At 41.0% G+C, this 27,115-nt stretch overlaps 1 protein-coding gene and 1 long non-coding RNA gene across 2 annotated transcripts; one reads left to right on the top strand and one right to left on the bottom strand.

The window, feature by feature from the left end:
- Positions 1–5,942: 5,942 nt before the first annotated feature.
- Positions 5,943–9,318, bottom strand: pou3f3b (POU class 3 homeobox 3b). The gene is made up of 2 exons (XM_035957406.2): positions 7,436–9,318; positions 5,943–7,097 (listed from the first exon to the last, which is right to left on the bottom strand). Exons 1-2 carry the CDS (start codon positions 8,645–8,647, stop codon positions 6,999–7,001), a joined length of 1,311 nt encoding a protein of 436 aa, XP_035813299.2. The 5' UTR covers positions 8,648–9,318; the 3' UTR covers positions 5,943–6,998.
- Positions 9,319–11,328: 2,010 nt separating this feature from the next.
- Positions 11,329–26,911, top strand: LOC118471656 (uncharacterized). Its single transcript, XR_004849002.2, has 2 exons — positions 11,329–11,704; positions 23,846–26,911. It is a non-coding gene; the product is annotated as an uncharacterized LOC118471656 (long non-coding RNA).
- The last annotated feature ends 204 nt before the right edge of the window (positions 26,912–27,115 follow it).

A 27,115-nucleotide genomic window follows, 5' to 3' on the forward strand; every position in this document is an offset into this window, starting at 1 on the left:
GAAGATGTGAAAGATCACTAACTAGCTTCCTGGTTCCCATGGTAACCAACAGAGCAGGGCCAGCCGTCTTTCATGGGGATCATCAACACGGGTGGAGCACGTGTTTAACCCGGTGGATTGACGGAAACAAGATGCTGCACGTATGAGAGTGAATGAAACAGGCTCGAGGGTGAATTTTGCACAAAAAAACTGCATCAAAACTGAAAAAGTGCACAACAGATTTGAACAGGAAACCAATTAAGGTGGTAATACAGCTTCAGAAATAGCGTGTGTGAGGAATTGTGACTTTGAAAAAACCAAATAAGCCCTATAGCTTGCTGTTAAAAAAAAAAGAAGCCTTTTTTCATGTGTGAGATCAAACAATATCCTTGAAATTAGCTCACCAAAGTGCACCAAACCAGGATGGAAAATTAGCAAATAAACATAAAAAAATCTCCTTTTCCAGATTTATAGATAAAAAGGATAAAATCTTGATTGGTTGAAAAACAGTTCTCCCATGTCTTCAGATAAATGTAAAATTTAAAACCCTACTGAATGATCTAAAGTTGTCATAAAGCTGGGAAAAAAAGTTAGTTTCTTGCTTTGGAAATAAATGATTTTCAAAGGTCAGCAACAATATATATTGAATTGAACAAAAGGTTAAGTAAAAGAGTGCATCAAAAGTCATAATTCAGTGGCTAAGAATGTCAACAAGACACTGAACAAACGTGTAGTAATACAATATCTCGTGGGTTTCAAATTTTAGATCTTTCAATGCAACAATAAATACATGCAAGGAGAAAGTCCTGCATCTGCAGCCTCAACTTTCAGAATAAAGTCTTTAAAGTGTAACAAACTCCCACAAAATGTAAATCTTTATAACCCAAACGACTTTAAAATCTCAGATTTATTAATTACCTTTGATTAAGTGTGTTTATTCTGGTGAAGATAATGACAGGAGCGCTTGGATCGTGGATTCAACTCAAACCGCCACTGGGTGGCGCTGTAAGGTCAGGGAAGCTGGACGAGAGAGTTCTGTGAAAGGAGAGAGATGGCTTTTATAGGATCTGGATTATATGAGTAAAAGTGGTTTATTGTGGGTAAATATGATTAAAATCATGAAGGAATTATTGGTTTAATCAATAATATGTTGGATAATTTGGATAAAAATGACATATTTGGATGATTTTATGAGTAAAAACTTTTTCTGTTAGTGACGAAAAAACTTAAACATTATTCTAGTACATGTATAATTCACTTATAAGGCGGCTTATGAGAATCTTACAACGAAAATATAGTTCAAATTAAACATTAATGTCTAGGAGTCTGCTTCAAATTAAAGCTGCAACTTTTCCTCCAGTAAGACACAGATTCTCTTTCAATGTACGACTGAGACAAATTATAGTGATCGAACCGAAACACACGCAAGCTGGTGACTACATTTATAAACACAAATATATATATATATGTTTTTGATTTATTTTTTTGTTTTTACAACAAATAAAATCGGAGTTGTGTGTTGAGTGCAGCGCACTGACCTCCAGCAGACACCCAACCGGGGTTATTTCTGAACTTCCCTTAGAAAACTTAATACAATACTACAGAGAGTGGATTAGAAATGGAAAGAAATGCAATTAGGGGCTAAAAGAATCTCACATGTAAGCTGAGAAAGTTACAATAAGTAATATTGTAGGTTTACTGAGATTTAATGTTTTACCTCAGGACGCACTGTGAGAATAAGATGAATATTTCAGAACAGTAACAATCTAAAAAATAGAATCATTTTGAGGATTCATTAAGGGATGTTTTTGAAACATTTTACGCACAGTGGTGTTTATTCGCACTTAAAAATCCACATCTAAATGATTAATAATCGTAACAGGAGACTATTTTGTCACTTATAAATGCATTTGAATTGTTAATCAAAGCCAGAAAAAATCAGTCGTGTTGTTGAATTAAAGGCGTTAAATCTGAAAGAGAGAAGGGAAGTGGAGGGAGGAAAAAGAAGAAGAAGAAAAAAAAAAAACACGAGACTACAGGAGGCTTTATGTGCTTTTGAAATGCAGACAGGCAGATGAGATGCTGAAGCACATTTACCTCAGTGTGGCTGAGCTGCCTTCCGACTCCATTCACCCCTCCTCTACCTATCCATCCTGCCTGCTCACAAAACCATGACCTTCACAATTTATAGAGAGGAAACCCCCGAGAGTCACGTCATATTTTAAAACGTCCTCCTCTTCTTTCGCTCTTCTTGGTCGTCTTCTTCTTCTTCTCTTGCTGCTGCCACAATAGAGATTTGATAAGCTCGATTTACATGGAGGCCTGTTATGATCTGCTGCTTTTGTTTGGCTCTGATAAATATTCTGATGTCGAAAGAAGAGAAAAAATCTCCTGTCTACAGTGCATATTTTTATATATAAACCTGCATAATAATAATGAGAATAACAATAACAGGAGTTTATTTGTTGTGTATAATAAGAGAATTTAATTTTGCTAATAAAAGCTGCAAAACTTTATCACTCGTTAAATAAATTAAATTGGATTAAAATCAAATTAAACCAAGACAATTAAATTACCCCCCCAATTTAGACTACGTTTATAATTTAATAATCTAAACATTTAAAATGATCTAATCCAAAAAAATAAGTCACACACTTTTGCATTGCATCCATGGAGTTAAAGAAAGTAAGAGATGAATGGAAGAAAATAAAGCAGCATACTTACAGTAAAATAACACTAACAGTGATGATCAAAAGTCAGCAGTCACAACCAGACAGAAGGATATTTTTCTGGGCGTCTCTCTTTTTTTTTCCTCTGCAGCAGCAGAGATAAATCCATGTAGACGTGGAAGAGGAAGGCTCCCTGTGGAGAACAGCTCAGAATAATCCATATTCATGCGCTCGACACGTGGAGTAAATATGAAAGGGGAACCATTGTGTAGATGCACATTTCCGCCAGGTCAGGATGAGCCTGACACCGACCTGCTATACATTTTACTGACTTGAGTCCTGTTTTTTTTTTTTTTTAAACGACAAGTGGCATGTGGAAGTTGTGCAGGCTTCATAAAAGTGGAAGCACTTAAGTTGGTTTACTCTCTAAATCGACATTTACGCAGTTAATGTCATTAAAAGCGTGTGTATATAATTAAAAATTGAGCCGAAGTGTGTGTTGGCTATATATAGATGCACTCTGTAGGCGCAGCATTGTAAATAAGCATAATTATATTGCATTTATAGCTACATCTATAAAAAGAAAAACAGCGCGTTTTCAAACACACACGTGCGTAAAGTTGTAAAACTACACCACAGCGTATAGACACATTTTATTTTATTATTTGCTCAGACGAGGATAGACTATAAAATATAAATCTGAGCAATTAGACATTTTTAAAATATATATTATTATTAGATTTATGTAGTTATTTTATCTCAGTGTCACTGGCTGATTGAAAGGCCGCTCACAGCCACATGAAACATTAATAACAACCAGGCATCAAAAGTTTGGTTTTATAGGATAAATGTGGAGTCCCTCCACTTCCCCGCTGAAGTCTTGTTTTAAAGAGCAGAGCGGTGTGACAACGAGCAGCTTTAATTAGAGCGAATGGGCGCGACGAGCCTGTTGGGCCACTGGCGTCCTAAATCAATAGCAGGGGGAGAAAGCAAAGTGCTCCCAGGGCCTGAACGTACCCGGTGCGCGCGCGCGCGCACACACGCAGACCTGCCGTAGAAACGCACGCACACCCATGCTGCTGCCAACATGGTTTTTGAAGACCCATGAAAACAGGCAAAGCTGTTGGAGAATAGGCGGATCAAAACCCATTATGAGATTTGAAACTCTTTTTTTGTGTGTGTATGTGTGTGTGTGTGTGTGTGTGTGTGTGTCGCCCTTGGTATATATAAAAAGAAAAAAAAATCTCTCACTAGATTGGGATATTTCTGCACAAGCCATGGCTGCTCTGAGAGGGTATTTGTGCGGGATCCATATGCGTGTACAGTGTAAAGGCACCGGGATGGGATTTGTAATAGGGGGAACCTTAAGTGTTCCTCTCCGTGCTGAAGGTCTTGTGCATTGGGCAGCATAGCAGGCTTATCTTAGCACGTCATGTGACTGTGCACTGGATTTTATACAGAGGAGCACAAGAACTGCATGCATAATGAGCACATGCATAGGTAGGCAACGTCAGGGCAAAGGAGAGCCTCAGTGCACCGTGCGCAATTTGTAAAGAAGGCCTTTTTATTCTATTTTACTTCCTCCACCGGCATGCGTCAAAATTTTTAAAAAATTTAAACACAATTAAATTCTCTAATTATGTGTTGTTTAAAAAGCCTCTTAATTAATGTTGATTATTTATCTTTAAGCAGCCTAAAAGAACGTCCTTACAAATAGCATTAGTGCAATAAATAAATAAGGAAAGCAAGGAAATGTAAAGTTTCAGTGGACTGTATATGTAGTGTGTCTCTGCTGCCACTTTTACTAATGGAGACAAAGAAAAATGATGCCTACTTCTCTATATCATTGAATTCAGTTGCTAAGCAACTAGTATGGGAAATCATCCGCGAAATTCAAATCCTGCAGCGAGAGGACACGTTTAGTGAGTTTTGCTGAATAGGCGAGCAAGACAACGCAAGAAAAAAAAAAGAATGAAAGAAAGTTTGAGACCCAGGAACACATTTGCCTCTTGCAGCCGAAAATAGTCCTGTTGTGGAAGGGGGGGAAAAAATCCAACTGCCTGTATCATTTAGAATTAGTGCAGGAAATGATATATTACAAGTACACAGCAGGCTGCACGGGCGCATTGTCAGTCACTTTGGTGGTGGAGTTTGGATATTATTTTGCGTAAAAATCCCCGCACAGATTCCGCCTCTGAGCCTGTCAGAAGCCCCCTGGAACAACACACTTCATATTAATTTGCACCACTCAAATAGAAACCTTCGCTGCTTCATCCTCAGTAAGCTGCAAGCAGGCTCCAAGCTCAGCCTGTGGGCTGCTCAGCTTTGGACAGACACAATCAATAAGCTGTGTGACCCAGTGCCCCGGATCCTAAAACAACACGTCAGCTCACCGAAGCTCTGGACCTTTTTTTTTTCTCCTAAAAACACAACTGGAGAGCTGAGTCGGTCTACAGCTTGTAGAGCAGTATAAGAACACAGCTTTGTTTAGCATTAACTCAATGAAGGCAGCTTATAGATTCAAATCTATTTCAGAAGTCAATTAGTCTGCAGATTACAGTTCTATTTTTTTCAGTTTTTGTTGCTTTGGCACCAATGAGGAGCGCATGAATGCGGCGCTCATAAAGCAGGTCAGTAATTATGCTAAATATGTGTTTATCTGTATTATGTACTGCAGTATCTGGACTATAAGCTGCAGCGTAAATATTACATAACATGCAGTCAGGACATTAAACAGGCTCCATATATCAACCCCTCACAATATGGACGCGCCTGGCTGTCTTTAAGAAATGTCGATCCTCCCTAATTTTTTTTTTTTTTCCCACAGAATATACATTTTCCATCCTGCAGGCTGAGCTCGGTGCTTTTTGCCCAAGGCCTGAAGAGGCAGCAGATGTAAACAAACAGACGAACCATTGTGCAGGCCTGCAACTGACCGCGATGTTTCATTTAAATGGTAATACACAGTTATGGGATGGCGATAAGAGCACTGATGTACATTTCTGGAGGCTTTTCCCATGTTATCACGCCTGCTTGTTTTTGTTTTTTATATTTAGCAAATAAATAAAATCATGCGTTTAGCGTGAAAAGGTAAGTTTTTGTCCTTTTCAGTGCTTTGTTGTAATGGAGGTTATTAATAGCTCGCAGCTTCATCTGGGACAAAATAGTCCACCATTTTCTTCATTAGCTTCAGTTGCTGTGCATGCAAAAATAGCACACAGGGTAACCCCCCTTAGAATAACAAAAAATAAAACAACCAGCCCAATATAAATTTCAAAACACAAGATGACCGCATTTCATTCTAACAAATTTATTGTGTCTCAATCAGCTCGTACGGAACCACTACTGAAATTAAATTACAATCAAATTATCACATCAAAATATACCCTTATTACCTAACAACGGTCAATGTCAGCTTATGGTGATTTGTGCTCCTTTAGAAACGATAATACAAAAATTAAAACAAATAAGGGCAACAACAAAAACAAAAAAAATTATAAGAAACAAAAGGAAAATTAAACAAGATAAGGTGAAAGCATCTTACACAAGTTCCTGGAGGGAGAAAAAATAAATTACCGTTTGGAATAATTCATATGTATTCCGAATAAAATATTAAAACAAGTCATTTTGATGAAAAATATAAAGTAAATAACTCAGATCAGTATCTGATCTAGTGATCTATATTGCCGGCTTTACAGAGTTTTGTTTATTAAAACCTACCAAAGAATACTGCTTACAAAGGGCAGCATTAATAGTATATCCACAGCACCCACTCAGTCACACTTGGCAACAGATTTTCAAATTTTTTTCTCAAATAAGTGCAGCTCAAGTCTTTTTCAAATGTCTTATGCTCTATTTGTTGAAAAAAAATAAAGAAAAATCCACTCACGGTGTCAATGTCCATTAAATAATAATAATAATAAAAAACCCACGTGAAAGAAACAAGGAAAGTGATCTTTGAGATCAGGCGGATACAGTCCTGGTCCTGCTTGTCTTTTCTTTCTGGGCTCATGAGGGCCTCAAGATGGGGGGAAAAAAAATCCCTAATCCTCCGTATGTGTGTGTGTCAATGAAACCATGCAGTCCACCTCTGAGAAAGAAAATTTTGCTGTAAATCATGATGGAAGCTTCGTGGATGTCACTCTTCTTTATATTGTTGCAGTTTTTCCCCTCTGTTATTGTTGGGCATGGAGAAGAAGAAGGGGGGCGGTTCAGTCCCATTTCTAAATATACAAAATGCCTGCTCCTTTGTTTCTTCAATCAAACACAGGATAATGAGGGGGGATCTTTTTGGAGGGGGGAAGAGAAAAAAATAATAAAAACAATACTTGGTTTTCCTCTTGGTGTGTTTCAATGCGCCAAAATTACCTGGTGGAATGAACTTGTAGTTGTCACCCTCTGGTCGCTCGCTTCACTTGCATCTTTTAAGTAATCTACTAAAAAATGCCCCTGAAAGAAAAAAGCAGAAGGAACCTTTTAGGTTAAGACATTTAGGGCCTGGAAGAAGGTTAACGGTGCGTTTTCTGAGGGGGTTTGGGAGGAAAAAGGGGGGGAAGGTTGCTGTTTTTTTCTCTTTCTGTTTTTTGCTCGTGAAAAATAGATAACACATTTGCAGTCTCATTCATATTCCCTCACAATCACAGTATCAAAAAATTTGGCTATCTTGGCGATAGTCTGTGTGTTTTTTAATCAGTTTAATTTCATATAAAATATTCTTGTGTGCTGTTCTATGTTTCACTGAACATTCTTTTGCAGTCCATGGAGGGGGGCGGTGTTTCTGCACTCACATTGCCGACCTGAGAGTACACATCCTCCGGCGTCTGTGCCACTCCTGGGGGCGTCATCCGTTTTTCCTTCTGTCTCCTATTGCAAAACCACACTCTAACCACCTCTTTCTCCAGCTGCAAGTTGTCCGCCAGGCTGCTGATCTCCTGGGCCGAGGGCTTGGGGCATTTTAGGAAGTGGCTCTCCAAAGCCCCCTTGACGCTCACTTCGATGGATGTGCGCTTCTTTCGCTTCCTCCCCTGCGCCGCGATCTTGTCGATGCTGGTGGGGCTGCCGGTGGACGAGTCGGCCTCCTCAAGCCACTTGTTTAACAAAGGCTTGAGCTTGCACATGTTTTTGAAGCTGAGCTGTAGAGCCTCGAATCTACAAATGGTTGTCTGAGAGAAAACGTTCCCGTACAGGGTGCCAAGAGCCAAGCCGACGTCCGCCTGCGTAAAGCCCAGTTTGATCCTCCGCTGTTTGAACTGCTTGGCGAACTGCTCCAGGTCGTCCGAGGTCGGCGTGTCATCGTCCGAGTGCGGGTCGTGGCTGTTGACGCCGCCGTGGTGCTGGTGATGCGGATGCTGGTGGTGATGGTGGTGGTGGTGGCTGCCATGGTCCAGATCCGGAGTGTCTCCCCTCACCAGTCCCGGGTGCACCAGGCTCTGGTTCCCCGGACTCAGCATCCCGTTCACAGTGAACCCTCCCGGCTGGGAGTAGATCAGCGACTGCTGCTGCTGCTGCCCCCCAGAAATGGAGTTAATGTGAGCCGCAGTCGTGCTCCCCCAAGCCCCGGCGTGAGTCTGATGGGGAGCTAAGTGAGGGGGCCTGTGGTGCAGCGCGGTGCCCGTGTGCAGATCGTCTCTGCCGGAGTTTTTCACGTCCTGCTGCTGCGGGCTGCCCGTCATCCCAACGGGACTCGACGACCAAGGCGATCCGGCTTCAGCTGCTGCAACCGCGGCTGCTGCTGCGGCCGCTGCGGCGTGCGGGAGGGATGTCACCCACTGATGGGCATGGCTCAGCATGTGTCCCCCGTTGCTCGCTGCCATTGAGCCTTGCATAAAGTCACTCTGTACCATCTTGACTGAGGGGTCTCCCCTGTAGCCCCCAGACCCGGAGGTAACCGCAGCGCTGCCCGGCTGCATGCCACCACCCCCGGAGTCAGAGTGCACGATAGAGCCGGACGATAAGATGCTATTGCTGGGTAGATAAGGATTGGAAGCCGCGGTGGCCATTCCGTCAACCCTTATGAATATGTTTGTGGATAACCCCCCTCCCTTTTTACAGTCACTTCTTTCGAGCAGGCAAATTGTATCTCATGAATTATTCAAACTTCAAAAGTATGGGTAGGTTTTTGGCAAATACCATCGACGTGCGTAAAAACGCAAAAAAAGCTTCAAAAACGGTGACAGAAAACTGAATAAAATCCGCACGTATTTACAACATTCTAGTTGAGACACTTCTGCATGGATATCGACGAATAAAATTCCAGGTTTTCAAAAGCCCTTTGAAACCATGTGCAGTCCGTTTAGAAAGTTTTGCACTGGGATGAGATTGTGAGCATTAAAATTCAAATATACAGGAAAACGGCGCTGTCCCAAACAAACTTTTGGTGGTCGCAAAACACAAAAAGCCTTGCAAATTCTCCACAATGTACAAAGTCCCAGTTTATGTCCCCTTTGGATGTGAAAAACATTAGCAGAGTGTCCTTAGTTCTTTTGTAATTCAGTCGCCGAGATTTCTCCCTCGCTTTATTCTTTTCTCTCTCTTCTTTTATAGCACTGTAGAGCCTATCTCTTTGTTCTGTTTTGATGTATATAAACCTGCCAAACCGCAAACTCCCGTTGAAGTACAATCCAGTATAACAGTGTACGGTGCTGCTTGTAAGCCTCTTCTCTCATTCGCTTGTTCTCTCTCTCCACCTCTCTCTCTCTATATCTCTCTCTCTCTCTCTCCCTGACAGACCGTGTAGTCCCGCCCCCCTCCCAGTCAGAGGACGCGATGTTTACCCCGTGCGTCCCCATTGATTGGTTACCCGGGGTGTGATTGGCAGGTCTCGCCAGCCTTGCTCCGGGCGCACGAGCCCTCCTTCCGGCTGTTCCAATTGGCTGATTTTTAATTGCAGTCCTAACAAAACGGGGAATACAACTTGGTAGTAAATAGTACTGAGATACTAGTACACAAACAGTGGTGAGGGGGTAAATAATTTTTTAAAAAAGGTCGATGAACTGTAACCTCTAGTTTGACATCATCGAGATCCAAACCACCATAAACGATTACTACTACTACGATTACTACTATATATATATATATATATATATACACTATCCAGCATCAAAATATAGGAGACTATTTGTTTAAAAAGACACAATTGCTACATAAACCAATGTTATAATGATTTACAGCAGCTCAAAGAGATGCGTAAAATGTGCGTAAATCTACCTAGGTGGTTATATATTTACTTTTTGTTCTCATATTCACGACTGATGCAAGGCTTAAGAGTTATTTTAAATAATAATTTTAAGACCTATTAGTAACAATTACAATAATCTGGTTGTCTGACCTGACTGTGTAATAGAATATTGCCACAGTTAGGGGTTCAGATCTCCCTGGGAGAGAGAATGGAAATACTTGGGGGGAAAAGGAAATAAAAAACTAATTTAATGGTGCATGCTTTTTCTTGTACTCTAAACCTACATAGCAAAAAGGTGCACAGTGTGTTCAAATTTTAAGATCAACAATTTTGTTAAAATCTACCAGCTGAAGTTTTTGCGAGCATCTAAAGTAGAAAAATGTGTCCCAGAGTCGTGATTTCTAATTCTATAAAACCCACATCCTGCACCCTAAATCGAATAAAAGTCTATTTAATGGACCTGGGAGCAGCGTGTACACATGTAAAACATGCCAGAGAGGGAGAACAGTCATGATGTGGGTGCAGAAAAGGCGCTGCAGCCAGTGGAGCCCTGCGCCTCGGCTCCTCAGGAGTTAACGCACAAAGGTTGCGGGAATGCTTCCATGCGGAAACGCCGCGCACAGGCAACCTCAGTGAAGCACAGTGAAAGAGAAAGTGGCAACCAAAACAAGGGCAAATTGAGCAGTCCTTGGGGGATTTGGGTGTGCGGGGTGGCGGTGCTGGGAATCGGCTATAGAAAAAAAATCCAGAGGTATAGCCCTTAAAAATGCGCACCATCCCTCAAGATGACCACATAACCCCAGACATGAATGGGGCCTTTGTTTGTGTGTGGGACCCCTGCGCCTATGGATGCACCCATGGGTGGTAATAGGTTACAGATATATAGCTCCCACTGCACCCATTGGTTGAGTTAAGGTGTCCGCAGTCTGCTGAGTCCACCTGGTCAAAGCAAGGCCTGTGGCAGGTGATTCTCTGACCGGATTAAGTTTATCTTGTATGCAGGTTAGAGCTGCATGTCACGCCTTAACCCCCAACACTGCCTCATAAGCCCCCCAAATCAAAGATGACGCACAGACTTTTATTCCAAATGGGATTTAAGAGCAAATATAAGGCAGTGGAGTAGCTGTGCACAGGCTGCGTACTTCATGCCAGTTCCCCCCTTCTTCTTCTCATCCCAGTAGATTTAATTTGGACTGGGCTCAAAACCGGGGGAGCCTCGTGGATTTGTTTACATTGAATAGGCAGGCTAGGGGCCAGAGCCATGGGGCCCTCTATTCATTAATATACAGTGAGGATTTCTGTCTAAATTACTGCTGTTCAATCCACACTGCACGCTTTGAAAAGGGCGTCTCAGGCGGCCAGCAGAAACGTGACACCAAGAGTGCATATGCAGAGAAGAGGGCTCCTTACACAAGACAACCCCTCAAAAATAGAAAAAATATACAATATATATGAAAGGAGAGTCAAAAACCATTTCACAAATGCTCCCTGAAATCACGGAGCGGCGATAAAAAACACTCTTCTCTGATATATGATGTGTTTATTATTTATTTGCTTATTATAAAAGGTCCCCAAGTTCCCTGCTGGGGGAGTTCATTTATTTTGTATGCAAAAAAAGAAAAAAAAAAGAAAGAAAGGGGGGAGAGGAAAAAAAATCATCCCCAAGTATAACAAGAGACGAACAGTTAGTGCTGATTTTCATTTGCATAAATTTTCATATATTTTAGTGAAAATAATAGCGGGAGCCGAGGAGTGCTCCTGCTCAGTTGAGGCAGAGGAAAGAAAATCTTAGGGAGCACCGAGTCGTAGGAAAGGGAGATAACCATTTACAGGCTCCAAATGAACAATGCGAAGTTATTTCCCTTTTCTTGGACACAAGGTAAGTCAACAATTTTCTATGCGGATTTCTTTTTACGCTTGAGGAATGTTAGAGTTTATCGCGCATTGCTCCACTGTGGAGGTAATATGCTTCCTTATAGACTGCTTTGCTGCTTTAAAATGACATTTCAGCCAACTTGTGCGCCGATATGCAGTCATATTCTCTTAGATTTATAAAAACCGAATTGCAAATGCGTGTCCTTTTCCCTTCTCCCGAATGCGTAAAAATCAATACGCGCGTCGCTGTTTGCGTTTTGCGCCCCAGCCTTTTTGCTTTTTATATAAATAGCGGGCAGATGGATAAGCTGTGCTGTTTTGTAGTGAATGTCCACCGGAGAAAAGTGCAATCAATCACATTTTAAGCAGGGAGAGAGGGAGAGAAAGAGAAGGGGGGAGTGTAAGAGAGAGAGAGAGAGCGAGAGAGAGACCCCTCGGTTGAATCCTCCAGAGGGATCGCGTAGGCAAGTGCAATATGAAATCGTTTAATATAAATCGATCTCGCTGCTGCAAAGTTTGTTTAAAGTTTATACGCAGCAGCCTGCCGACCACCGCTTGCCATGAAACTGCACTCATCAAGCCAGACAAAGCTTATGATCGCTTATAAATAGCTTGGATTTTAATGAATGCTGACCGGGTTTGTTCTTTCTATTTTGCTTGTGTGTTTTTCTTTTTGTTTTGGAGCTCTTCCAAGCAGCGAGGAAATGTCAAGAAAGCTTTCAAAAAAAAAGGACACTTTTCTTTTCTAAAAGTACAGATGCAAAAGAGGTCCGGTCACAGGAAATCATTTAGTAATAGCAGAGACAACATGATCTCTAAGAACTCAAAAAGATTTCATTTCAGTGCCTGTGACAACTTTCTGCTGCCTTTTTGGAAGCTCGTCACGAAGGATCTGACGAACATTAACTCGAATTTGAGGGGGAAAGTGGTGCAGTTTGCGCTATACTCTACTAAGAGTTAGTTTTCTTTTTTCTTTCTCACGGGTTAACTCCTTTTCCTTCATTGATGGGGAGTGCATTTCTGAGCCCAGCACTTGGTAGCCATGGTGAGCCCAATAAAAGAGGGAAACACTAGTCGCATTAAGCTGTATGTTTGTGCACTGGAGTTGAGATGAAAAGAGCCTCGGTGTCCCGGGCCAGCAGCAGCACCGGTGCTGGACGGGTAACGCGTTACAGTAACGCCATTACTCCATCTGTAAAACGAAAAATAAAAAAAAGCCCTTATCCATAAAATCAAGCACAAATTATTATTCTAACTGCGCATTTTATTTGATATTGGATTAGCTTACACCATAACGTATATCTGGGGTTTAAATCCGTCTAAATGTATTGATTTGGGGTTTATTAAGCCAAAATATGACTTTTTGGGTGACTTCCCTCAAAAAACAATGAATACAAAAGCTAAAACTGCCATTTTATGGTGCGTAGAAGAAAAATAACATTACGCACAACTTCCCAAACATGTTCAGGGCTGTAATTATTTTTATATGAAATATCAGAGTCGTATTAAAAGCCTACACGTCAGGATATGCTGGCGCTGCTTCAGTGAAGACTGAGGTGAAATCCATTCGTTGCTGGATTTATCAGAATTTAAAATATATATATAAGTGCCGCCAGGTGTCGCGCTCTCTCATGGTGCATGTGCCGCAAATATGTAAAGCTTACACTGCAAAAAACTAACATTTCTGGATCGTTTCTAATTTGTGTAATTAAAATTAGTTTGTTTCTTTTACAAACTAAAACAGAATGAAATACCAATAAACTGCAAATAATAATAATAATAATTGCAGCTGCCTGGCTTTGGGCCATTTTTTTTTTCTTTTTGAAAAAGAGAGTCTGAACACTGACAAACTCTTGAAACTGTTCTGTAATTTTGCAGTGCATGCGTGCATTGAAAAGACACCAACTGAAAGCTGGATGGTAACAAAGATATGAGTGGCCTGCAGGAGGAAAATGATGGGTCACTGTAAAGCAAAGATATGCTAATTCACATTCCCGAAAAACAAGTTGCATGTCAAAATCCGAGGCCAATAAGAATATCCTCCCTCACTCCCAGAGGCAATTAAATGCTTAATTTAATTATCCCAATTCTAAAAGATATCCTGCCCAGTTTTATTACAGGCTGAAAACTGCACATAGATGAGTATTTTCACTTTTTACGCATTTTTTAACGCATAATCCACTGTGCGCCATGGACCTGCTTGTATTGATCCGTGCAGACCTTATGACAGCAGCCTATCAATGACAGCAGACCTAGTTGATATGCAAATAGTCTGTGGTTAGATAGGCCCTGCACGCTGTTTTAAGCCAGTCGCCATCTGCAGTAGCCTATAAGCCATAAGTCTGAGCCAGCAGGTCTTTGTGGAAACATATGACTAACCAGCGACTTTCAGAATTATTAGCAAATGAGGGCTGGGCAGGACTCATGAATCATCCCGGGAATTAGTGCATTGCAATTTCTCTGCATGCTTGACCGGCCATTTAGTGTTACACTATCCAGTGTTGCTCTTCATCATCGTCATCATCATCATCATCATCACCAGCAGCAGCAGCAGCAGTAACAAAGCATCAAAGCATCACTGTGCGTTATTACCCTGCATTATGCACCCATTCTGTCATGGTGCAACAGTGACGGTTATTGGTAGCAGGAGGGAAATTTATTTATTCCTCCAGGAGCAGACCGTCTACTTCATCAAGATGGTCAAATATATCACCAAGTACAACCCGCGTGTTTCCAAATGCTGTGAGTGAGGGATCGGATGAGGTGATGAGGAAGTGGGTCCTTTCTGTTGTGTTAAAGGTGATTTAATTACGCAGATGATAAAAGCGTCCACTTCGCGAGGATCACAAGAGAAAAGCACCAAAATCATTCGTTATGCGTCCTCACAGTCTGATCACTTGGATTCTTACAGCCGCCATAAATTTCTAGATACTGATTTATGTGCGCTACAGAAAGGTGGGTAAACCCAGCAGTGTAGGTGCCTGTAGCTTCCACTGCAGCCCTGGTTACAATATTCAGATTAAATTGAAGCAATTTCTGCCGTTTTAATTATGGCCTACTTAAGTTGCCTATGGGCTACATAATTTATTTTCTTCCCCTTGGTCCAGTCACTAATCCGAAACGACATACGTTGAGTGTGTCTCACGTCAGACCAAACGTTGATTTAAAGCCGAATCCAACTTGGAGCACTTAAATGATAATGTAGCTACTATACCGTTAATTAAATGGGCTACACTGAATATCAGTGTAAGCATTAAACATGCCTTCAATTTCAGACACGAATAGGATTTTTTTCTTAACCCATTCAAACGAGACAGAGGGTCTTTATTAATATTCTATTATTAAAGGGCAATATAGAGTTATATACACCTCTTATTCCACTGCATGGGGTTAGTAATTGCCCTCTATTAGCAGTGCAGCACTGCAGGCCTCCAGCTTGTAAATGGGCAGACATGTAGGTAAACATTATATGTTTATCACAGCACTCTCCAGTGGTGTTCATTTCACCAAGAGTCATGGCTCAGACATGTATCAGCCCAGCAGGTTATTGATTTTGGATTGGAAATCTACAGAGATGTCATAATTTGAGTGAAAATAGAGCTCTGTAGTGTAAAGAAATGCAGCTCACAGGACACAAAATAGGTTAGTTTGTATTTATGAACATTCTAAACATTATTTTTTTCTGCAACAAAGTAAAAAAAAGTGTTTCAAATAAATAGATTTAATAAAGTTTTTTATGTGGAATTAGGAATTGATTACACTTGTCACTTTATGATGACTTCAAAAATTAATTTGAAGTGTGATTTGATTTGAAAAAGAAAGGTCAAAAGTTGCACCAAGGCAGTTCTTTTGTGCAAATAAAATTACATAAAGGAGGAAAAGATGAATCTATGTGGCCTTATCCAAAAGCAGGTGTTTGTATAACACACAAACACACACACACACACACACACACACACACACACACACACACACACACACACACACACACACACACACACACAGAAAAAAGAAGCACTATAGTGCCGGCTGGTGAGGAGGTGAGTGACGGGGAACAGATCGGCAAAGATAGAATGAAGTGCAGCTCTCTGAGTCAGAGGAGAGAGAGAGAGGAAAAAGGTGTGTGTGCATGTGTGTTTGGGCGAGGGAGGGAGGGGTGTGTGTGCATGTGTGTTTGGGCGAGGGAGGGAGAGGTGTGTGTGCGTGTGTGTGTGTGCTTTGTCTGTCAGTCTCCAGCTTCACCCCACCCCCACCTTCCACCTATCGCTCATTGGGTACTGCTTGTCTCACAGTCATCCATATCCCTCCTTCTCTTTCACACATACACATACAGATGTAAAACACATCAGCATGGACACACATGCACAATACACCCCCCCCCCCCCAACACACACACACACACCTCACCTCCTCCTCCAGCAGCATCAAAACAAACCACAGTGTTATTGTGTATGCAAATCGGTGTAAGGACACGCTGGTATTTTTCTATTCTATTAGACTGTATTACACATGCTAATCAAGAATGATATTGTGTTATTAAGCAGAGTAATTAATAAATAAACTAAATCCGCAGGAAACCACATCTATAGGAGTCTAGTTGCTTCAGCAGCCTGGTTTTGTAGCCACTGTGCATGTCTCTCCTTAGTCCCTGCTTTTTGTTTTTGTTTGTTAAACAGTGGCGGTCCCTGAGGATAGAGGGGGGGTTTGTGGCACCTCCCTGCCCAGGATTACATTAATCAAAGTATTTATTTCCCTCGGGGAGCCAGGCGCAAATCACTCCAAATCCCAGTAAAATTGGATAACAGAAGAACGGGCGCACCTAGGGTAACCCTCTCTCGCACTTTTTTGTTCATTTCACCAACTTAATGGATCTAGTTCTATCTAACTTTGTGGAACAGTGTGTGGAAGAGCAGGGTGGATGGAGGGGAGGGGGTGCACAAAGCTAGAGGTATTGAGGTCTTTGAGAAGACAAACAACATAATTGGATGGAAGCAGGCGCTCAGGTAGAGAAAAAACAACACTAACCACATCCCCGATAGGAGTGACTGTGGATATAGAGCTGTACAAATAACAGCCATTCTCTGATTCCCTGTCGAGGCTATAGGCATGTCTGGGTGTGAGCCAGCAGCAGGAAAAACTAGCTTCTAAGATCCTCCATCTGTGATAGACGCATTCAACCTCCAACTCCAAAGCTGCCTGCTTTCTTTCCGCTAAGTCTGGTCAATCCAATGCAAACCCCACAAAATAGTAAAAGCAACAAAAAATTCCTGCTACTGTATTTGCTATGTAATTATGTGTGATGTTTGGGCAAAGCCCGGATGGCTAATAAATCAGCGAATGTTTACAGCCAAGCTGGTGCTGATAAGGCAATAAATACAGCACCCAATATGCTGCCTATTACAGGTAATGCAAATAAAATAATAGGGCTGTAATTTTTCCTTATGTGTTGTTGTGGTGGCAGTAGTGGTGGCGCTGCCTCGTCTTTGATATTCATGAGGGAAATGGGGAGGAAATGTCGTCTCTTGGTCTTTATGGGCGCCACATTGTAGCACAAATTCAATGCTACTGCCTTCATCCCAATCAGGGATAAATGATGGCCTTGTTGTGTCACAGTGGAGGCAACCTCTGCCACACACCGGGCCTCATATGCATGCAAACGCAGTTGTGAGTTTGTAGATTCATGCTTGCACACACATATACTGCCGCTGCCATGTATGCTAAGGGGTATAGGTGGTAGCTGGAGTTGCTGGTGGGGCCCTGACTCAGAGCCAGGCCTCTCAGGGTGAAGCCTTCCTGCCTGCATGGTGAACCACACATGTGTACAAGTATTTTATGTATAGGAATATTCCACTTGTAGAGCACAGAAAGCTGCACATTTGGCCTCTATTCAGTCTATCTGTGAGTGTGAACAATGTATCCTTACTTCTGCACTGAAACCTGTCTAGTGTTTCCAGCTTGTATGCAGATGTAAATACACACGCACACACACACACACACACACATATATATATATATATATATATATATACTGTATGTGGTGAGGTGCAGGTCTGATGCACACACAGAGACAGACAGCACAAACTGTTTGCCTTCACATTCTGGCATCCGTCTGATGATCCATGATGCTTCGCAAATGAGCAGAAAATCTACAGCTCTAATGGGACCAGTGCAGGTTGGAACCAGGGGAATGTAAAGGATTGTGTACACTGAGTGCTGTACACTCTAAAATCTAGCCTGACTGCTACGATGTACATTTCTGTTATTGCTTGTTAAGTCTGTTATGTTCCAGAGGGATTATTACTCAACTTTATGCTGTTAAACAACCATGTCAGGGATTTTGTATTTTCTAGCATATGTGCAACAAATTAATCACACCTTACATTGTTTTAAATTGTGTATTTTTCTTGCCAGTCTACGCATCTTTTGCCATCCATTCATTGCTGAACAGAAATGATCCAAAATTGTTACTATTAATCTCGAAACCTTAAGCATTTTATAAAGCATCTTGCACAATTTTGAAAATTTTAATATATAATTTTTATCCCATTTAGCTATTGATTTCCATATAGTATTTAAAGTTCCTTGAATGCATTAGCTTTTGTCACATTACTATAAAGAAAAGCAGACCTCATAAAATCTAGATCACAAAAATGCCACTGTGATTAACGACACAAGTTAAGTTTGGAGAGTCTGCAAATTTATTCTCATGTTGCGTGATGAAAGGAAGTTACCTGCAAAGGTGTGAAATACTTATATATTAAAATTCCAAAACTCCGTTAGCAAAACTGGTTCGTTTGTTAACTATGTTAATTGACAACTGTGTTGTATTGAAATGAATGGAGACTAATGGCTGCTTGGAAAAACAACCATATGTTTTAAAAAAGACCAGAAATCTAAAATACATATGAAATGCTGCCAAACACACTACTATGGTCCTATAAACACCTTCACAGGGCCACTGTGTGTCCTCAGGCCACACTTTGACTCCCTCTCTATCAGGCAATGTAAGTTTAGTATGTATTATATTGCACTGCGTCTCCATCAAACACCGCGGTGTAAACACGTCTGATTGGCTGAATGTGGCGAGCTAGCTCCAGCTTCAAGGCGTCTACAAAAATGATCAGCGAGTCTCAGCTTCAGAATGAGGCCTTGCTGTTGGGGTCGGCGACTGTTGTTGACGATATGCGACCGTGGCTGACATGTGCTATTCATACGCAAGCTTGTGTGGTCACGTTCAGCAGCCGGGAAGTCTTGATTCATGCGGGCATTATGCACATCGGACGCTTATGGCACCTCTCTCTGTTGCTGTGCAGTCAGGCCCATTTGTTTGGAAATGGGTTTACATACATCTTCTTCTAGATGGCTCTCCCTCTTCCCCTCCCTCAGCTTACAGCTCTTGCACACACACATACAGAGTGGGTAAACTAAGAGCTACAAACACACAGCTTTATGAAGTGCAACACAGGGCATTAAGGTGATTCAGTTCACTCTCTGTCAGCCATGTTGGAGGTTTTCAGCTGGGTGGCTGTGAGTATAAACAGCTGATTATACTTATTATATGTTGGACCATGCATCTTTCAGTTATTTTAAAATATGACACCCAGACTAAGGGTTGTTTTCATTTTGATTTGACACTGTTCGAGTGCAAATCTACATAATATTAGCATATGTAGTCGCTACAGAAAAGCTCTTGCAATAGTTGCTTAACTATAGAACCTAGAGGCTTTGACTATCAGTTGAATTTAAGGTTTTATTTATTACTTTTGATACTTTTGATATCTTGATGCTTGAGATTTTGTGTCCAAACTGCACTGTCTTTGCACTCAACCTTAGATCCCGCAACAGAACTGTGACAGCTGCAGAAATTTCAACTGAAAATTTTATTTTTTCTATCAGTTTTTTTGGTGCGAGGGACAGCTTGTTACACAAACACAACTTTTTCTGCTAAATGTGAAACAGTTTTGGCTATTTAGACATGTGAAATTTCTATATTAGAGTTTTTTTTCGTGTTTTTTTTCCCATTGGACTGAGGTGGGCGGAGCTCAGCTGGGGAAAGATGATGGTATGTAGTTCTGTGAACCAATCATGATTCAGCTACATTCCAATGAAAACCTGAAAACTGCTGCAGGGTTGTTTGCTCATGCATTTTTAATCAAACACCTGAGCAATCTAGATGAAACAGATCATGTTTTTGACTGTTATGATAACTAATACTTATGGATGTTTATTTCACACTTTAAGTGGGATTGTAATTTACTTAGTCATGGATGTTGAATGAACTTAAACATTTTACTTCTGCAACCTATGACCTTGTAGCAAGTTTTACTGCCACGTCTCCCACACTACTGATATCTTTCAAAAGTGTGAAATTTCAGTGCCTGTATTGTTTTTCAAATCCTTAATTGTTATTTGCATATTTACAAATCAAATGTATTTCTGTTTGCACTGTCCCAAACATTTCTGTTAATTTTTGTAATTATTATTTTGTTAAATATAAGAAATTAGCATGCTAGCGGTAGCATGGCTTTGCGGTGTAGGGTGGCTGTTCGCTATTGAGTTATTATGCATTTGTTAGAACACTTAACTGTACTTTCATCATGTATAATCTCAACCTTGTGGAGTTTTTTCTGCAGAACTTTCTTTTCATCAGCTTTCTAACTATGCTATTATTTACCATCATCTTTTAACGGTAACGTTGTGCAAATTCTTCATCCCTCGTTCACAGAATTTGTGTGACATTTCTTCGCGACCTTTTAACTTCACAGTCTCGAGCAGAGACACCAGACGTGATTTCTGGAAGTGCATCAACTGCAAAAGCCTCAATAGAAGTATGATTGGCCACACTTGTACGCACACTCTCTCTTCCTTGCTTCACAGAGCTGCTGCTCGCCCCCTTTCCTTTTTCCCATCTCCTCCCTCCTTCTTTGTCCAGGCCTGGCGTGAGCGTTCAAGCCAGCAGCATCACAAAAGCGGCTTTGAGGAGATTGCATGCTGGCCGCCGACCCCTCTGAGCTCACACCCACCACACATTACTCACCAGCAAGCCTTAGTGCAGACTGCAAACCAAGCTAGGAAACACTGCATGTCACCGAACCTGAGGGGGAACTCATCTTACTCTACTAACCTCTTTAGTCTGTTTTTGTTTCAGGGTCTGTTTTATTTTTTATTCTACCTTGACAGGAGATCTTTAGCTTGTATAAATGACGAGTAGTTAGAGGAGAATTAAACAATGCAGCACAGAATAGAGCACAATAGAACTTTGTTGTTCAACCATGTTGGAAAATTGCCTCAGCATGGACTGTCAAGTCAAATATCCCTCTCAGCTTTTGGCTTTTGGTCGTGCACTGTCAGTTTGTCATTCCAGGAAGTGGTTTTGACTGTGTGTGAACATGTGTACTGAATATGCGTGCTTGTGTGCTCTTCTGTTTGCTACACCGCACATTTTGGTGTGTTTTTTGTTCCAAAAATGAATACCAGGATTTGTTTTTAGCCAAGAAGAATCACATTAAAGCTGTCCTTCTGAGAATTTGAACAGGATTCTGTCTTGATATAAATAGTTTCCACATTTTTCAGAATATTTTTCACACTGTCTGAAAGGTAGTGTCACATTCAACACGTCATTTGTCATCAGTTTGGGACAAAACACATTTTGGGTACTTTTCATGACAACATATGGCACCACACATGCTGGTATTAATATATATTGCCTCAAATTGTATCACTGCTCATGTGGATGTCTTCATTGTCAGAATTGGACAAAAAAACGGCTGAAAGCTTGTTCCTACAACTGCCAAATGAAGGTCTTCCACGGGGACGCCTCCTTTGTCTGACTGAACTTGAGATAATACAAGGTGTCATGTAAAATGAAATTACATGCAGCACGCTGTTCTCTGCTCTGCACAGTGCTGCGCATCTAGTTATCCTCATACTGTAACCTTCATATTGTAGGTGCGAGACGAAAGCTTAGCAAAGCATGGACAATTCTCAACGGTTACGCCTGTGGTTGGTGACTGCGCAAGCGAGGGTGTGTTTTTAAATTCAGTCCTCCCCTGTGTGCACGGCTGTGTTTGTCGTAGACCTTTTCGGATTAGCGGTCCACAAACACAAATCCTCCCGACAATGACTAACACACGTCTCAATACATCGTCAGCATCTGCCACAGAAACTCCAGTTCAGCCAACATTCATCCAACCTGTGTGTTCTCCTCCAGCTATAACTCTGAATGACACTGTTACGTAATGCAGCACTGTTTTCACAGTAATCTGGCTGCGTTTTGTAGACTCTTCTATCCCGATAAACTGCACCCACAGGAGTCTATGTCAGAGCTGTGATCTGTACTCTGATGTTTAAATGTCTGTTTGCCTGCAAAATATTTGATTCAGTAGCTGATCCCATTAGGCAGCAGTCATTCTTCTTATTTCACAAGAGGGGTAACTAACATCCCCAATATTCGCACCTAGTATCTACTTTATACTGCAAGAAATAGCCAATTAGACTTGAGTGAAGAAAAGTTCAGATCATTGGCACTGAAAATAAAAGCACTTTTAGTGAAAAAGAATATACAGTTCAGCTTTAATTATTCATTTTCAGCATTTAGCTCCATTTCTCGTGGCTCACTGCTGTTGTACTGTATCCCTGCACTGCATTTTCCAGAAACAACCTGCCAGTCAAACTGTGTAGGTGGCACTGTTTTGTTCTTTTACATACATTTTCTCTTGTTGACATTTCAGTTTCTTAGCTGTATGCTGCTCCAGGTAGGATGGCCGTCATTGTGTATGCTAATAGCCCTTCTTTAAGCTGAAAACATGTTGCTGCCAGACACAAACCGTGTTTTGAGTGGCAAATTAAAATGTTTTTAATGGAAAAACTATAGGCTGAACTGCACAGGTAACAAAGATTTGCATAAATTAAACAAACAAAACATATGAAAATGTCACAGGTTATGACTTCAGGCCTAAAATGGGACAGTATGCCTGCATAAAAATGCCTCCAAGTAGCCTTGCATTCAAATTTTAACTTGAGTAAAAAGCAGTGAAGTACTAGCCACAACATATCATGAAGTATTTAAAGTGAGTGGACTGATTTAAAAAAAATGCAGTTATATTATATATCTTGTGCATTGTTTTTACGAGCTGTAAAAATGGCCTCTTTTTCAGCTTTGTGCGTGGTGGAAGTGGTCAGACTGAGTACAAGAATTGACCACAAACAAAAAAAACCGATCTACTTATAGAGCTGTGCTGGTTGCACCCTTTGCATTTTAAAATATGTGGATATCAATGATCTTCATGAGACGTGGTTAAATCAGCACTACAAGGCGAAAAAGCAACAGAACTACATACAAACACACTCACCACTCAGGTGTTTGCACTCTGCTTGATTACCAGTCAAACAGCACTCAGAATGGACCAATCAGAGGACAGCAGGACTGTGTATATTCTTTTAAAACAGCCGTGAAAAACGTTGACTATCATGAACATTTACACAGAAGAGTGAAAACAGTACCCAGTTATTAGAAACTACAAAGAAAACTAGCAATTGAAATAGTTTCATCTATATTAGTGCATAATTTAACTGATGTTTGTGAGTAAAATCTTTATCTGCAGTAAAGATCTAATACCTGCAGTTGAAATACAGTGTGAGGGTAGAAGACATATTTAAATCCTGTCTTTAAGTAAAATGCCACACTGCAAAAATACTCCATTTAAAACTAATTTAAAAAGTAAGTAAATGGTGAGAAAATGTGCCAGAAAGACACCACAAATGCCCTCTGTGGGTGTTATATTATTTTCATGTCATGTAACAGCATTATTGTCACTCATGCATCAGTGCAAAAGTAGCATTTTACTGAAGTGGAGCTAATTTGAACTATTTCACATACCTACTGTTGGCATGGTATCATATAATCTAGTCATGTATAAAGTAGGTTGTTAAATATGTATAAATAAAAATAACATTCTCTGAAGTGCAGTGAAGCATGAAGTACCTCAAAATTAACAACCTGAAGTCTCAAATTTGTAAATACAGTAATGACAGTAGTTACTTTCCATCGCTGACTGCAATCTAATATTTGAAGCTTGATGTTTTTATAGTGTGCCCATCTGATTCTAATGTCTGTTTTTATTTTCTTTGTCTCTTCCTCTTTTAGGAGAGCCACAGTCCCCTGTTGCACACACACATCCAGACACACACACACACCAAACTTTGGTGCTAACGTGACACCCCTTCTTGTCCCCCATCCTTCCCCCATGACGCACAACCTCTGGAGGTAAGGGCCTGAGCCGGTTGTGTGAATGTGTGTGTGCTCGCACCGTCTCTCTCCCCCAGCAAAAGCGGACACGCCGTCTCCCCAGCTTCCGCTTTCCTCTGCATGCCTGCTGCTGCTGGAGTATTCACGCTTCAGGCTGTTTTCTTTGAGAGAGAGAGAGAGGGAGAGAGAGGGAGACAGAGTATAAAAATATGCAAATGCTATTGTTGAAGCGCAGAACGAAGGAGGGGAGGGCGCTCCTTTTACACCCCCTCACCTCCCCTGTCGCTGCTGCTGCTGCCACCGTTACCGCTTCCACCTCCATCCATCCATCCTTCCAACCATCCAACTAACCAACCAGTGTTAGGAGAGGGAGTGAGAGCACCAAGAAAGAGAGAGAGAGTGGGGGGGGGATCTCAGGTTTGACTTGACAACAGGGGCAGGATATTAAAAAATATGCTGAAAGGCCACCATTGTCTGTTTCAGCTGAGGCCGTTTTCCAGAACTACACACATGTACACAAACATACATATATTTCTATACACACACAGAAAAACACACAGGCAGAGAGGGAGATGGAGACGTGCAGCTATTGAGATAATGAAATCCATCACACAAACCACAAAGACCTACAAATGTTCCTAAGAGAGGGAGAGAGAGCAAGTCGGAGGACTTCATCATGCTCTGTACATTATATAAGCATGAGACTAAACACAATCTGATAATGCTTTATATTACAGCCCACTACATACAGTACAATTAATCCCAACTCACAGTTGTCGCACTAGTGTAGTACTAAAGCTGAACAATACCTACTTGTAGGTATAACGGAAGAAGATATTTTTAGGGAGTAATGAGGGAACAACAGAAGCTGCACAGCAACAAGATGATGATGGGCAAAACACAAAGTTCCTTTCATCAAATCGGGTATTTAAGAACTATTAATGGCACTTTGGTGTGAGGAAAGGCCTGAGAAGATAACCAGCAAACTTTATTGTGAACAGTTGCTTCTGACAATTTATAGTGGTCATGCTAACGTGACTTTACCCCTAAAACATGGACAAAATCCTCCCAACCGACAATCCATCGATGTCATGCACTCGCTTGGTTGTTTCAACACATGATGCAAATTTTAAAATGGTTTAACCCTCTAAACCCCAGGCAGTTTCTGAGCATTTGTTTTGTTGTTGGTCCTGCCGCATTTGCACTCAGTGTGGTCTAATTTTTCACTGCAACATCAAAACCTGCACCTCAATAGAAACAGCACAACCCTGGCAACAAGGAGCGAGAAATCCATAATCTCTTCTGTGATATTATAATAAACTAATCACGTCATAAATAAGAAAAAACTTATTAATTTATTTTAAAAATGAGAAAAACCTGGAATCAGCATGTAACACATATTTCCAAAGTGTTTTCATACTTGTCTCAGTTCTGTTGAAACACTGCCTGCAGTTCAGTCCAGTCCAGTTGATATGTCATTACGTTTTTTTTCATGTGACCAGTCACTAATGACTTCTCAGTTTTGCTAAGGCGTGCAAATTTTTTGGTATTTTACAGAATTAGGTTACGACAATTTATTTATTTTTGATGTCTTTTTTAAAAAAGATTTTGAGAAAAAACTACGACTTCAGGCTTATGTTTCATTACATAGACGAGCAGTTCAAGGACAATCATCCAGTTGAAAATCTCGCAATTCTTTATGCTCTTGCACTTTATTGCTCTGATAAGCAGTCTCATTTTGGTGCAGTTTCACAGATAGCATGCCTTTTGGGGTTCAGAAGGTTAAGTACAAGTAATCTGCCTTGTAATTGTGTTTGACCGGGCCTTTAAGATGCGCCACAGTGGAAAACAAGCTTACAGTTTTTATAGTAGTATAAATGGGTGACTGTTCCACCCTTGTTCCCTAAACCTCAGCTCCTGCTTTCTTATAATTATGTATTGGTATGTGCTGTGCTAGTATGCTAAACATACAATGTAAATTTGTATTAATTGTGCTGTAGCAGGCTGAAGAAACAGAGAAAGGGATAAAAATTGTGGACTTATAGTGAAGCTGTGCATACAGGTGTTTTCACCTCTGGGAAAACAGATCTTGGCTCAAGTTAAAGGTGGGACTACATTGCTGTGCTTCGTTATGTCATGTTGTACACTTCAGTAAATCTTGTTGCCAGTTTGCATGCTGAAGAAGGGCGTCTGTCCAGAACATGCCTGCATGAATTCATCAATTAATAGTTGTGCTGTTCCGTTCCGCTGATTATTTGCTGTATTAAATGCAAAAACAGCCTAATGACAATCTGCATATATCACATGGTGTATATAATTAGTTTCTAGTGTGAATTTGGGATACAACAGTTAGCAGACACCTGCAAAAAGACCTTCTAACTATCGAATAACTCACATCAAACTGCCCTGTATGGCATATAATAGTTATAATTTATGAACAAAGCTTTTGATACGACTATTTGTACTTTTAGCCAGGATGTACATCTTCAGTACCATAACAGCACACAAAAAAACATCAGGGTAGACAAGACGTATTGATTTCCCTTACTTTTTTCCACACACTCTTTGCAAAAGAAAGAAATAGAGAAGGAGACAATCACGCATATACAAAGAACGAAAACACACACAACCCTACACAGACCAACACACACCCTCAGAAAGCGAGAGAGAGAATATGTGTGTGAAAGTGGGAAGCCCATTTGTAAAGCCCTCACGCTCTCAGGAAGACTTTTTGAAGTGATTATGAAGACAGTTCAGATCAAAGGATTTGACAAGTCTGAGTGCGCGCCAAATATGAGGCCGGGTAATCACACTGAAGCCCCTCCATACAAGATGGCTGTGGTCCCCCCAGCTGCTTTGCAAATGTAATGTGACACTTACGGATAAACAGATTATCAAGAAATGGAGAGGTGGGGTTGGGTGAAGGGACCAGGAATAAATAAAAAAAAGAAATAAAAAAAGAAAGCGAGAAAGAGTCCACAATTTGTAGAAACAGATGAGGAGAAATAGTTTATTTAATGAACTCTGGGGATGGGCAGCGTCAGAGAAATGATGATTAATTCTCCGGTGCTGATACAGGTCTAAACGATATAATTTGGGAATATTAGTGGGAGCATTAGATGATGAGGCAGTATTTCTCGTGGCAGTGTGGTAGACTTGGGGCTTGGG

This window comes from Amphiprion ocellaris, chromosome 24, assembly GCF_022539595.1.
Source record: "Amphiprion ocellaris isolate individual 3 ecotype Okinawa chromosome 24, ASM2253959v1, whole genome shotgun sequence".
NCBI lineage: Eukaryota > Metazoa > Chordata > Actinopteri > Pomacentridae > Amphiprion > Amphiprion ocellaris.